The sequence below is a fragment of the Suncus etruscus genome, chromosome 9 (genome assembly GCF_024139225.1).
Source record: "Suncus etruscus isolate mSunEtr1 chromosome 9, mSunEtr1.pri.cur, whole genome shotgun sequence".
Classification (NCBI taxonomy): Eukaryota; Metazoa; Chordata; class Mammalia; order Eulipotyphla; family Soricidae; genus Suncus; species Suncus etruscus.
The window spans coordinates 96,579,928-96,591,861 of record NC_064856.1 but is presented as its reverse complement, the minus strand read 5'-3'; the positions used below and the strand labels follow the sequence as shown (position 1 = coordinate 96,591,861).

The 11,934-nt window shown below is 49.2% G+C and overlaps 1 protein-coding gene across 1 annotated transcript in view; it reads left to right on the top strand.

The window, feature by feature from the left end:
- The first annotated feature begins 352 nt into the window (after positions 1-352).
- Positions 353-11,934, top strand: part of LRP4 (LDL receptor related protein 4) — a 68,969-nt gene continuing 57,387 nt past the window's right edge. The window contains exon 1 of the mRNA XM_049779516.1: positions 353-463. Within this exon, the coding sequence (XP_049635473.1) occupies positions 400-463 (64 nt within the window). The 5' untranslated portion in view covers positions 353-399. The remainder of the gene's footprint in view (positions 464-11,934) is intronic.

Here is an 11,934-nt window from a genome sequence, read left to right as displayed (position 1 = left end):
AAACCTAGCAGGGGCTGCGAGAGGCAGCGGGCGAGTGGGGTTCGGGGCCCCGGGGCCCGGGAGGCGGGGGCCGAGGGCGGGAAGGGGCCGGGCCGGCACGGGGGGCGGGGGCTGCGGCGCGGGGGCGGGGCGGGGAGGCCGGGTCGGGACACCCCCCTCCCGGTCCCCTGGCGGGGCGGCCTCGCGCGGGCGGCACTGGAGGAGGCAGCGGCGGCCGGAGGGCGAGCGTCTGTCGGGGTGCCGTGCACCGATCGTGCGCTTTCTCGAAACCTGGGGGACCGAGCTCCGAACTCCCCGCGCCGCACGGGTCCCGCGGGAACCGAACCGGCGGGAGGGACCCCCACCCGGAGGGACCCCCACCCCGGGGCCGGCAGCGCCGGGGTGGCCGCGGCGTGCACCATGAGGCAGCCGTGGGGCGCGCTGCTGCTGCTGCTTCTGCTCGGCGCCCTGCTCTGCGCACACGGTAAGCGGCCCGCCTGCAAAGTTTTTCCCGGGACCCCCCCCAAGAGACGCCCCTAAGAGACCCCCCTCAAGACTCCCCCCATTTTGGGGAAGGAATCTGCAGCGGCCCCCAGCTCCGAGCTGGGCCGGGCACGGTTGCAAAGAGCCGCGAAGTTCTTTGAAATGCCAGGAGTCGGGGGGCGGCTTCCCTTTGGGGTTCAGACCGGGTCTGCGTGTCCTCGGTGCAAAAGGAAGGCGTGCAAAGAAAGGGGCGCGGGAGAAGAGCAAGGTCGTGGAGGCAAAAAGAAAAAGGAAAAAAAGGGAAAAAAGCATGCACTAAACTAACTAGCCTTTCTCTTCAGGGGGAGTCCCTTTGGGGTCGAAATTCTTGCACGCCTGGGGGGCTCTTCTGCTCCGGGAACACGCCAGACCTTGCCTCCATCCAAGGGTCTTGGGGGCATTGCTTGCACGCAGCATCTCCCCGCAGGGGTGTTTTTTTGGGGGGTTTCCTCTCTTGGCACCAATCAGCTAAGCTACCTGCCCTGGATTCTTCCTAAAGTTGGGGGGAAAGCTGGGTAGCTAAGGAAGAAACTGCTGGAAGGCGACTCGGACCCTCCACGGGAGACGGGTGTCGCTGGGCCTAGCGGTGACCCTCGGAGAAAGGAAAGGAAAGGGGGAGTCAGTCGCACGTCTGCATGCATGGCAGCGGCGCGGCCGCTTCATCATCTGCTCCTTGTTAAGCTCGCGTTGGCTGTCCCGGACGCTGCAGTTGCCTGTGGGGATGACGGCGCCCTTGGGGGTGGGGGTGGATCGGTCTCCCTGGGGCTTGCACCCCGAGATTTGAGCAGCTGCTTTCCCTGTCTGCTTTGCACCCTCAAGATCGCAGGACTTTTGATCTTTGCACCCCCAACCCCAGTGTATTCACCCACCCACCGCGATTCCCTACTTTGCAGGCTTGTTCTGCTTGCTGGCCTCCTGGAGTTGGGGTTCAGAATGGACTAACCCTTCCTTTCTGAAGCTCCCTACAATCCAGCATGCCACTTCCACCACCGGTTCTTTCTTTGCTGTGCCGTGCACATTTCAAGAACTTGCCTGGCTGGGGCGGTTTTTTGGGAGAAGTCTGGGCACTTGTTTCAGAGATTATAGCTAGCTGCTTTACCTCCCCAATCCCAACTGTTTATTTCTAGCTGTTACTGAAACTATCCTTGGGTTTTAAAATGACTTTTTTCCCCCCTTCATCCCAAGCCCACTTAGTGTTCTTTCTCTTCCTCCACTCTTTGCCCCCTGCCTGCTTCCCCAAGCCCCGGTGGCCTGGCCGGCTCAACGTTCCTGAAAGTTTCTCTGCGTTCTGTGCTCTCTCTCCCCCTCCTGGGCTCTCCTGCAAGGTTTATTTGTAGCCTCCTCGGCGTGTCGGGACAGCGGCCCTACTGGGGTAGGAATGTAGGCTGCTCTTCCTAAACACATGGGCCCCTTAAAGGGACAGCTATGCATTTTGGGGGTTTCCCCCCTTCGGGCTGCAAGGAAAGAAGATGGAACTTTCCTCTCGGCCCCCTGGAGGAAGTTTTGAAAAAGATCAAGGGAAATGGCACAGTGCTAGGAAAAAAAAAAAAAAAAAAAGACTCAAAACGGATACCAACAAAGCCAGAGGAGGTGGGGATTGTCGCCTCCTGCCCCTGGGGAATTGGGGGGGGGGGGTGTGGACTGGAAGATTCTGGGCTGGTACAGGCTCAGAGGATTTCACTGCTCCAGAGCTGTCAAAATGGCCTGCACCTCATTTAGAGTGAAGATAGAGATGTGTGTGTATTTAGTGCTTCACAGAGGGAGTGGAAAAGGATAAAAGGATTTTTGATAACTCTTTTTTGGGTTCTTTTAAGGACAAATGCTTAATAGAAATCTCTGGACGTGGGTGTCTGTGAGTGCCATGAGGAACAGTCCTCAGGCCGTGCAGATCTAACCTTCACCTCCCTTGATACAAGGCATCCTTGGCAGTGGGAGGGCACAGATTCATAACTCACCAGTGCAGCTGAGCAGGGGTTCAAACCAAAAATACTCCCTTGAGGATCTGTAACACTATATTTCAGGAGTACAGGGAGAAGAGGTGGATCACAGCCAATTAAATAAGCTCAACTTCCACTTGGAGGGAATTCAGGACTCTAAAGTTTAAGACATCTGCTTAAACACTGCAGGGATGGGCTTTTTCAGAATCCTCGTACCTTAGCCTATTCCAACCTTAAAGATTTAAGAAATGGGGCTGGAACGAAAGTAGGAATGAACAGCAGGTAGATTTGCTTTGCACATGGCCAACCCAAGTTCAGTCCCAGGCATCCCATATGGTCACCTGAGTACCACCAGAAATGATCCCTGAGTGCAAAGTCACGAATTAGTCCCAGTATGACAGGATGATACAACGGGTAAGGTTTTTTCCTTGCATGCAGTCAACTCGGGTTCAGTTCTTGTTGTCCCTTTTAGTTCCCCGAACCTCACAGGAGTTGATTTCTGAATGCAGATCCAGGAATAATTCCAGAATGAGTATTGTTGGGTATGGCCCAAAAATTAAAAAAAAAAAAAGTATGTCAAGGTGCCCCAAAATAAAGAAACAAACAACAACAATTTAAAAAAAATAACGGAAGAAGTAAGAGGGGCTGGAGAGGTAGGGCGTTTGCCTTGCACACTAAACTGAGTTTGATCCCTGGCATTCTCTATAGTTCCCCAAGCACTGCCAGGAGTAACTCCTGAGCACTACTGGATGGGACCCAAAAACAAAACAAAACAAAAAAAAAGAAGAAATTTGAAAAGAAGAGTTAATTGCTGGTATTTGCCATGAATCCCATCCCCTGGAGGGTGGAAATGAGGCCTCAGACCATCTTTGCACCATTTGTAGAGGGACAGCATGCTTGCCTTGGAGTTCTCTTCTAGGGAAAGTGACAGTTAGAAATTTCGCCCCAGAGTGCTCAGGTAGAAAGCAAGTGGTTTCTAAAGGTACTTGGAAATGAGGAACTGAAATAGGGTTCCCTTACTATCAAGTCACCTCTTCCCATCAGGTCCCCTTTTCATTCAGTCTTGTTAGGCTACTGGTTTGACCTTATCTCAGTCTTACTAGACTTGGGAAAGACAGCTTGGCTTGTCAATGATTTTGGACTTCCTCTTCTGTCCCTCGTGGGGTATCAAATGACATCTTTGGGATTGGCACATGGCATTAAGAATGACAGGTGCAAGGGAATTTAGCTTGAACATGACCGGCACAGAGCACATTGGACATATTTATTTTCTGGGCCAGCAGGAAACATAAGAGGTCATGGAGTATGGGGTCATTTATAGGTCTTTGCTCACCCTTTCCATGGATTAACTCACTCATCCTGACCCCTGAAAAGAAAAGAAAATAGTGGGAGGAAAAACTGACTTGTGGCTGCCAAGAGAAGATCAATACCAAGAGTGTCCTGAAAAGGACAGTTCACTTTAAGGGGTACCCATAAATGTTTGCTTTATGATTGGTACATCTTCTGACTAGCAGGCAGTTGCGTGCCCTTGGTAGACTAAGTTGGTTGCTGATTCCTGCCACAGTCGGTCCACATTCCTTGATGCAGTTTAGCCATGAGGTTTGTCACAGTTGCCTGGACTTGGGGCATCTGGGCCCCAGACTTGGCTGAGCTGCCAACTCATTGCCAGCATCTGAAGCCCTCCTCCCCTTCCCAGCATGGTGGGATTCAGTGTCCTAGGGGAGACTGTAAGCTGCCATGTTGGCTGCCACTCTCCCAGTGTGGCCCTATAAATAGCTTGGGTGAATGTCCATGCTTGCTGTCTCTCGGCGTGGAGTGCTGGCAGGACCAGGTTTTGTTTTTTTTTTCCTTTCCTCCCTGACCACGCCAAAGCATTCCAGACATGGAGCTCTGCACCCATTCATTGACTCATTCATTGAGTAGGCTCCCATTTGTCAGGCCATGATCTAATCATTTCTTGCAGAGCTCCAGGATTTAGAAGCACACGCAGCAGCCGTGGGTTTGAATCAGGACTTTGGCATTTCATCGTGACTCTGTGCAAAATACTTAATCTCCTTGAACTTCAGGGGTTCTGATCTATAAATAGGGGAGTGGGGCAATATAGATGATGGCAGTGAATGATCACTTGTGATTCTCGGATGGTATAAATGAGAAAAATAGGTTTAGGGGGCTGGAGTGATAGTACAGTGGTAGGGTGTTTGTCTTGCACACAGCTGGCCTAGGATGGACACAGGTTCGATCCCCAGCTTCCCATATGATCCCCTGAACCAGAAACGATTTCTGAGCGCAGAGCCAGGTATGGCCCAAAAACCAAAAAAAAGAAAAGAAAAAGAAAAGAGGGGTGGGAGAGATGATGTGAGAGGTCAGGTGTCTGCCTTGCGAGCGTTAGCCTAGGACAGACCTCGGTTCGATCCCCCAGCGTCCCATATGGTCCTCCCCTAAGCCAGGGGTGATTTCTGAGCTTGTAGCTGGGAGTAACCCCTGAGCGTCAAATGGGTGTGCCCCCCCCAAAAAAAAGAAAGAAAAGAAAAATAGGTTCAGATCATTCAGTGCAGAACCTAACAACTCCTGTGTGACTATAGGCCTGAATAAATAGTAGCTATTTGTTACCAAGCTTGTACAATTGCATTGGGGGTAGTTCTTGCCCTTTGGGATTTAAATAAGCAGTGAATTATACTAGAGTGATATAGGGGCAAAAATGAAGCCCTTCTTTCATTTCAACTGACTTTTCTTTTTTGAAGACTTTGCGCTATCTTCACTCCACCCCCACACCTAATGAAACCTAAGCAGGGTCCCCTCCTGCTCATACTTACGGAAAAGAGGGTTATGAAGCCATAAAGTGCTTCTGAGTAGCCGTTTCTGCTGTAGTTGGCCTGGACATGGTCCAGGGTGAGGTCCTGGGTGATGGAACCCTCTGGCTTGAAAAATGGCAGACCCCAGCGCTCAGAAGGTAGCAATTGTCCCAATACAGGGAATTGGGGAGTGGAGGGAATAAGAAGGGGAGTGGCTGCTTTCAGCAATCTTGTCAGTGTACAAGGATAATTGATGTGAATCTCAAGTCCCCAACTGGCTCAGCTCCTCCACCCCAAAGCTTGACCCCTGGTGTCTCTTTGTTCCTTCCTTTTAAGTCTGTGCCAATGATGTGATGTTGGTGGGGGGGGGGGGGCTCAGAAAGTGCCGTCACCCAGAACAGACAGGAAAACAAGCTGAGTTTCTTGGCAGCCCATGGACTTCAATTTGGGTTCTGCTTTTTGTGATTTAGCAAGAAGCAAACAGCCTAGGTGCCCCCATGCACCTCTTCCACCCTTGGAAGCCAACTTCTTTCTTTTATGGCACATAGGCAATACAGTCTGGGTTCACAGCTGAGTGGAGGGACTCACGCCCCCCTGCTGCTGCTGCTTGCTCTAGTTAGAAGGAAGAGGTTGTTGTCCAAACCTCAGCTGGGAGAGCCTGGCCAGGATTCACCACATCCCCCCCCCCCACATGGTCATCTGAATGCCCCCCCCTCACCTCTGAGCTGAGCTGGGGATCAGAATCAACAGCCAAGCCAGAAACAAAAATGAGGGAGCAAATCTTTGAGAGTTGAGAATAAGCCACACCAAGTTGCTGCTGCATAACTAACTTATCACCTCAGCTTTTCTGGGTCCCCAAAAGCTCAAGGGTGGGTGAGCGAGACTTACCTATCTGGAAGAGGGTCAGCAGGTACAGAGAGGGTCCTGTGGGTTGACATCTGATTAGCACATAGAATTAAGGGTTTGGAGGTCCCATATGTTCCCTATGATTTTGCCAATCTTTGCAGCTGCCTTGGGTCTCCTGGGTCAACTGGACAGTGGAAATCTGGGGGGTGAGGTAGAGGAGTAAGGGGGTGTTCTCAGCTTCTTCCATGGTCCTGGCCTTGGGAATCCCACTGCCACCACTCATGGAACATGATAAGGACAAAAATAGCCAGTGTCTTTGTTTGACTGTTTCCTTCTACAAAGCAGAGCGAAAGGGCAGGTTCTAAAGCATAGGCCTTGCTCGGCAGAACCAGGAGCGCCCTGTTCTTTCTTTCTTTCACGTCCCCACCCTGGCAGTTTCAATAAGTGGCAAGAACAGATTCCGAGTGAAAGTGAGCAACTCTCAAAGGTGTCACTCCCTAGTGACAGTTTCAGCTCAAGATTATTGGTCATGGGGCCGAAGAGATAGCATAGAGGTAGGGTGTTTGCCTTGCATGCAGAAGGACGGTGGCTCAAATCTCAGCATCCCATGTGGCCCCCCAAGCCTACCAGGAGCGATTTCTGAGAATAGAGCCAGGAGTAACCCTGAGCGCTGCCAGGTGTGACCCAAACCTCCCCCCCCAAAAAAAATATTGGCCAGAGGAGACCACCTGGGGTGCATGGTTGGTCTGTCGCTGTGCTCCCTGGGCTCTTGGAATGTCTGCATCTCTTTCTGTTCCCTATTCCTGTGGCAAGTTTTGTGTGAACTATCTCAGGGACTCTGTGTGGCAGCCTTCAAACGTAGACACCATCAGGGTCCTGTCGGTCTTTGTTTTTGTTTGGTTTTATTTTGGAACTACACCAGGTGATGCTCAGAGGTTACTCCTGTCTCTATGCTCAGAAATTATTTGGTGAGCTCAGGACCATATGGGGTACCAAATTTTGACCTCAGGTTGGTCATATGCAAGACAAATGCCCTACCTGCTATACTAGTTCTTTCTCCTTTGGGGGTGTCACATCTGGTGTCACTCAAGAGTTATTCCTGGCTCTGTGCTCAGAAGTTGCTCCTGGCAGGCTCGGGGACCATATTCTCATATGATTCAAACCGGGGTCCATCCTGTGTTGGCCGCATGCAAGGCAAACTCCTTACTGCTGTGCTATCGCCCCAGACCCCTCTTTCTCCTTTTTTAAATTTTGTTTTGTTTTTATTTTGGAATCATAACTGGTGGCACTCAGGGATCACTCCTGGCTCTGCTCTCAGGAAACACTCCTGGTGGTGCTCAGGGGGCCCTGTGGGTTGCCGAAGATGGAACCTTGGTTAGCAGTGGACAAGGCAAAATGCCTTACCCAGTATATTATTGTTTTGGCCCTTTCTCTCTTTTCAGATATACTTTTTGGTTCTCCCACAGGGCACTCAAGAGGCCTGAGGGCTCCTCCTGGTTTTTCTCAACCAATCAGGCTAGTAGTGGTTGATAAAAGGGTTTGAGGATGCTGACTTCTTAGCCTTACAGTGCCAGAAATATTCATACCACCTCTGGAGATGCTCAGGGCACCTTGGGTGCAGGGAACCCACCAGAGTTAGCCATGCAAGACAAGCACCTTAATCCTTGAACTGTTTCTTCAGTCCCTGTCAGAATTTTTCCTTACTTAGGAGAAACTAAATCTCAGTGTCATCTGCTATCACCAGCTAGCAGGTAATAGCACCAGGAATAGAGCCCAGAGCTTAAGGCCTTTACCTGGACTGTCTTGGAGAGAGAATATTTTATATCCAAATTGTCCCAGGAGTTTAAGACCGGAAACTTTATTTCTTCTTAGCGGAAACTTTCCCCCTTGGTTTTTAGTCATCCTCAGGGACACGCAGGACAGGCAGAACCACTTTTCAGGTGCTTTTTTGATGCTGGGAAGGGGTGGTTTATGACTCCCTGACTCCAGGTGTTAGGGATGGGCCTTGTGATCTGAGAAGTGGGGCAAAGGAGAGCAGTGTTTGAGTCACTTTTCCTAGAAGACCCCCACAATCAATTTGAATTCTGTTGGATCTGTGAAATTGGCAGGGTTGTATTTTATTTTGCTGGAGCTTTGGAGCTACATCTGGCTGTGCTCAGGGCCTACTCTTGGCTATGAACTCCGGGATCACTGCTGTGGTACTCAGGGAACCATATGCAGTTTGGGGGATCAAACTGCAAGACAAGTGCCTTAACCACTGAACCTTCTTCTCTAGCACCTGGATAGATGAAATGTTGACATAGCCCCTAGGTAGGGTAAGTCAAATTTTAAAGACCAGTATGGAGTTGCCTAGTGTCAGAGAGCTCCAGGACCTTGTTGAGAGATAGGACATACTCAGATGATGGTGCTAATAATAATTATATGAATAATTTCATAATAGCATCATCATCATAATTCCCCCATGACAATAGAAGTGGCTGACAATAAGAATTAAACTGCAACTTCTGAGCCTGGAGCCAGGAATAACCCCCCTGAGCACTGCCGGGTGTGACCCAAAAACCACAAAAAAAAAAAAAAAAAAAAAAAAAAAAAAAAAGAATTAAACTGGGGGCCGGGCGGTGGCGCTGGAGGTAAGGTGCCTGCCTTACAAGCGCTAGCCAAGGAACGGACAGCCAGCAGTTCGATCCCCCGGCGTCCCATATGGTTCCCCCAAGCCAGGGGCGATTTCTGAGCACATAGCCAGGACTAACCCCTGAGCGTCAAATGGGTGTGGCCCAAAAACCAAAAAAAAAAAAAAAAAAAAAAAAAAGAATTAAACTGGTCGCTGGTAAATCAGATAAGAATAAAGAATGTCATGTGCTTTGGACTCTGCCACAGAGAAGCAGGAAAGCAGTCTCCTGTCTTCTGTGCTATTTTCTACCTCTTTATAGGATCATTTATGCCACCACTTAAGCCCAGGGAGTGGTCCACAGGAGGGTTTTTGGACATCTCAGCCCTGAAATAGAAGGTCTTAATCATTAACCCGACTGTCCTAATAAGATAAGGCAATTCATGGTGAGTCAGTATAGTAAAGGCAAGAACTTCAGTTTATTGAGAGTGGTGAGTGTTCTTGGCATTATGCCAAGTGCTTTTATAGGAATTAACTCATTTAAATCTCATGAACTTCCTATGTAGTAAAGGACTTTTATTCCAGTTTTCCTGAAAAACTAAGGTTGAAAGAGATTCAGAAATGAGAAAATATTCAATACACTGGAGCGCATACTTTGCAGAGGGAGAGGCCTGGGTGACACCACAAGGTTCTCTCTCCCCATTGGGAGTGATCTCCCAATGACTGAGCCAGTAGTCCTGAGCACTGCCAGGTATGGCCCCAAAACAAAAATGAAAAAAAGATTTGATAACTTGTCCAGGGCTTGCTCCTTGCTTCCATGCTTCCTATCCCCCTTCCTTCCTTCCTTCCTTCCTTCCTTCCTTCCTTCCTTCCTTCCTTCCTTCCTTCCTTCCTTCCTTCCTTGCTTCCTTCCTTCCTTCTTTCCTTCCTTCTTTTCCTTTCCTTTTTTCTTCTTCCCTTCCCTTTCCTTTTTACACACAGCAGTACTCAGATTTCACTCCTGGCTATGTGTTCAGAGATTACTCCTAGTGAGCTTGGGGTACCAGGGACCAAATCTGGGTCAGCCACAGGCAAGGCAAGCAAGCACCTTACTTGCTGTGCTATCAGTCCAACCCTGCTCCCAGGTTCTTAACATGATCTTTTCTTTCTGCCTCCTAATGCTGGAGTGGGACCAATAAGAACTTCTTTTCTGTGTTGAAGCTAAAGCTGCTGTGGCCAGTGGTCTGCACCTTCTATCCTGTAGAGTGGAGGACCTCACCAGGTCCAGTTCAAACTAAGTAAAGTCAAAATGTTGCATCAGTATCATAGGCTGATCATTTAGTGACCGAAAGGAATTCTGCAATTTTATTAAATTTTGAACCACTCATGGTGAGTTGGGATGTGCAGAACTGGGGGTCAAACCTAGTGTTCATGGGCTGGAGAGATAGCATGGAGGTAGGGCACTTGCCTGCATGTAGAAGGACAGTGGTTGGAATCTCGGCATTCCATATGGTCCCCCAAGCCTGCCAGGAGCGATTTCTGAGCATAGAGCCAGGAGTAACCCCTAAGCGCTGCCGGGTGTGACCCAAAAACCAAAAAAATACAATAAAATAAAATAAACCTAGGGTTCTAGCTTGTAAAACCTCATTACTTAACCTTTTGAGCTATCTCCCCTACTCTCTCTCTTTCTCTCTCTCTCTTTTTTTTTTTTTTTTTTTTTGGTTTTTGGGTCACATCCAGTGGTGCTTAGGAGTGCTCAGAAATTGCTCCTGGCAGGCGCGGGGGACCATATCATATGGGATGCCGGGATTCGAACCATCCATCTGCATGCAAGGCAAACACCCTGCCACTGTGCTATCTTTCTGGCCCCTACTCTTAAGGTCTTAAGGGCATGAACTTAATTTGGATAAGGCAATGAAACTGCCTTAAAACGATTTCTTTTGGAACAGAGAGATAGTACAACAAATAGGGTACTTGTCTTGCACACAGCCGATTTGGGTTTGATCCCTGGCATCCCACATGCCCCCCCCCCAGTACTGCTAGGAGTGATTTCTGAGTGCAGGATTAGGAGTAACCTCTGAGCACACCTGGTATGCCCTCAAATTAATATATATTGGAGGACTGGAGCAGTAAGATTCTTGCCTTGCTTGTGGCTGATTCAGGTTTAATCCCTGGAATCCCATATGCTTTCCTTAGCCCACTAGGAGTGATCCTTGATTGCAGAGCCAAAAGTAAGCCCTGAGCACCACAGGGTGTGACCCTCGAATAAATAAAACCAAAAAATCAAAATATTGCTGTTTTCTTGAATAAGGGTTAAATAAGAAATTGTTTTAATTTCTAATACTCTTTTTTTTTTTTTTGGTTTTTCGGGCCACACCCATTTGATGCTCAGGGGTTACTCCTGGCTAAGCACTCAGAAATTGCCCCTGGCTTGGGGGGGACCATATGGGACACCGGGGGATCGAACTGTGGTCCTTCCTTGGCTAGCGCTTACAAGGCAGACACCTTACCTCTAGCGCCACCTCGCCGACCCCTCTGATACTCTTTTCATTGACTTCAACTCTCACAAACCTCTAGAGAAAAACATATCATTCATTCATCTACTCATTTTATAAATGTATAGTAATCATCTTCATACCAAGGATTATATTACACACCTTGAAGGCAGAGGCAAAGCTTTGCTATCATATAATTTCCACTGTGGGGAGTTTCTGGGCTAGTGAACGGTGATCCTAGAGTGGGTTAAATGTTGGAGTAAAAGACATACTGGGACTACTGGGACAGTAGTATTTATGAGGACATCCAGCCTAGTAGGGACTGCTTGGGCCCAGGTGGACAGTACCAGGAGATAATTCACTTTCTGGCTGCCTCCAGTTACTAAGTATTTACCTTTCTTGGGGTTCATTCTGCTATTTCTGCTGTTAGCTCTGTCCTCTCAAGCAGAAACTGCTTAGGGTACAGATCCCAGGTACCTTGGGGTGGGGTTCTATCCACTTCCTTGGGTCCCCTTCCAACCATTCCTCCCTCTGTGCCTGTTTCATCTTGCTACATGGGCCTCCCCATCAGAGCAAGTTACCTTCTGAGCAGGCAGCAAGGAGTCGGTCAGTGGATAAGCCTTTGGCCTGGACTAGCTGGGAGTTATTTCCTGGAACTTCTCCTGAAATAGGGTTTATCTCCTCACTGTTAGTTGCTGACAATGGACAGGACTGGAGAGAACTTTTGCTTAAGAATATTCTCTTCCTCACCGAGAGAGATGGCTCAGCTGGCTGGT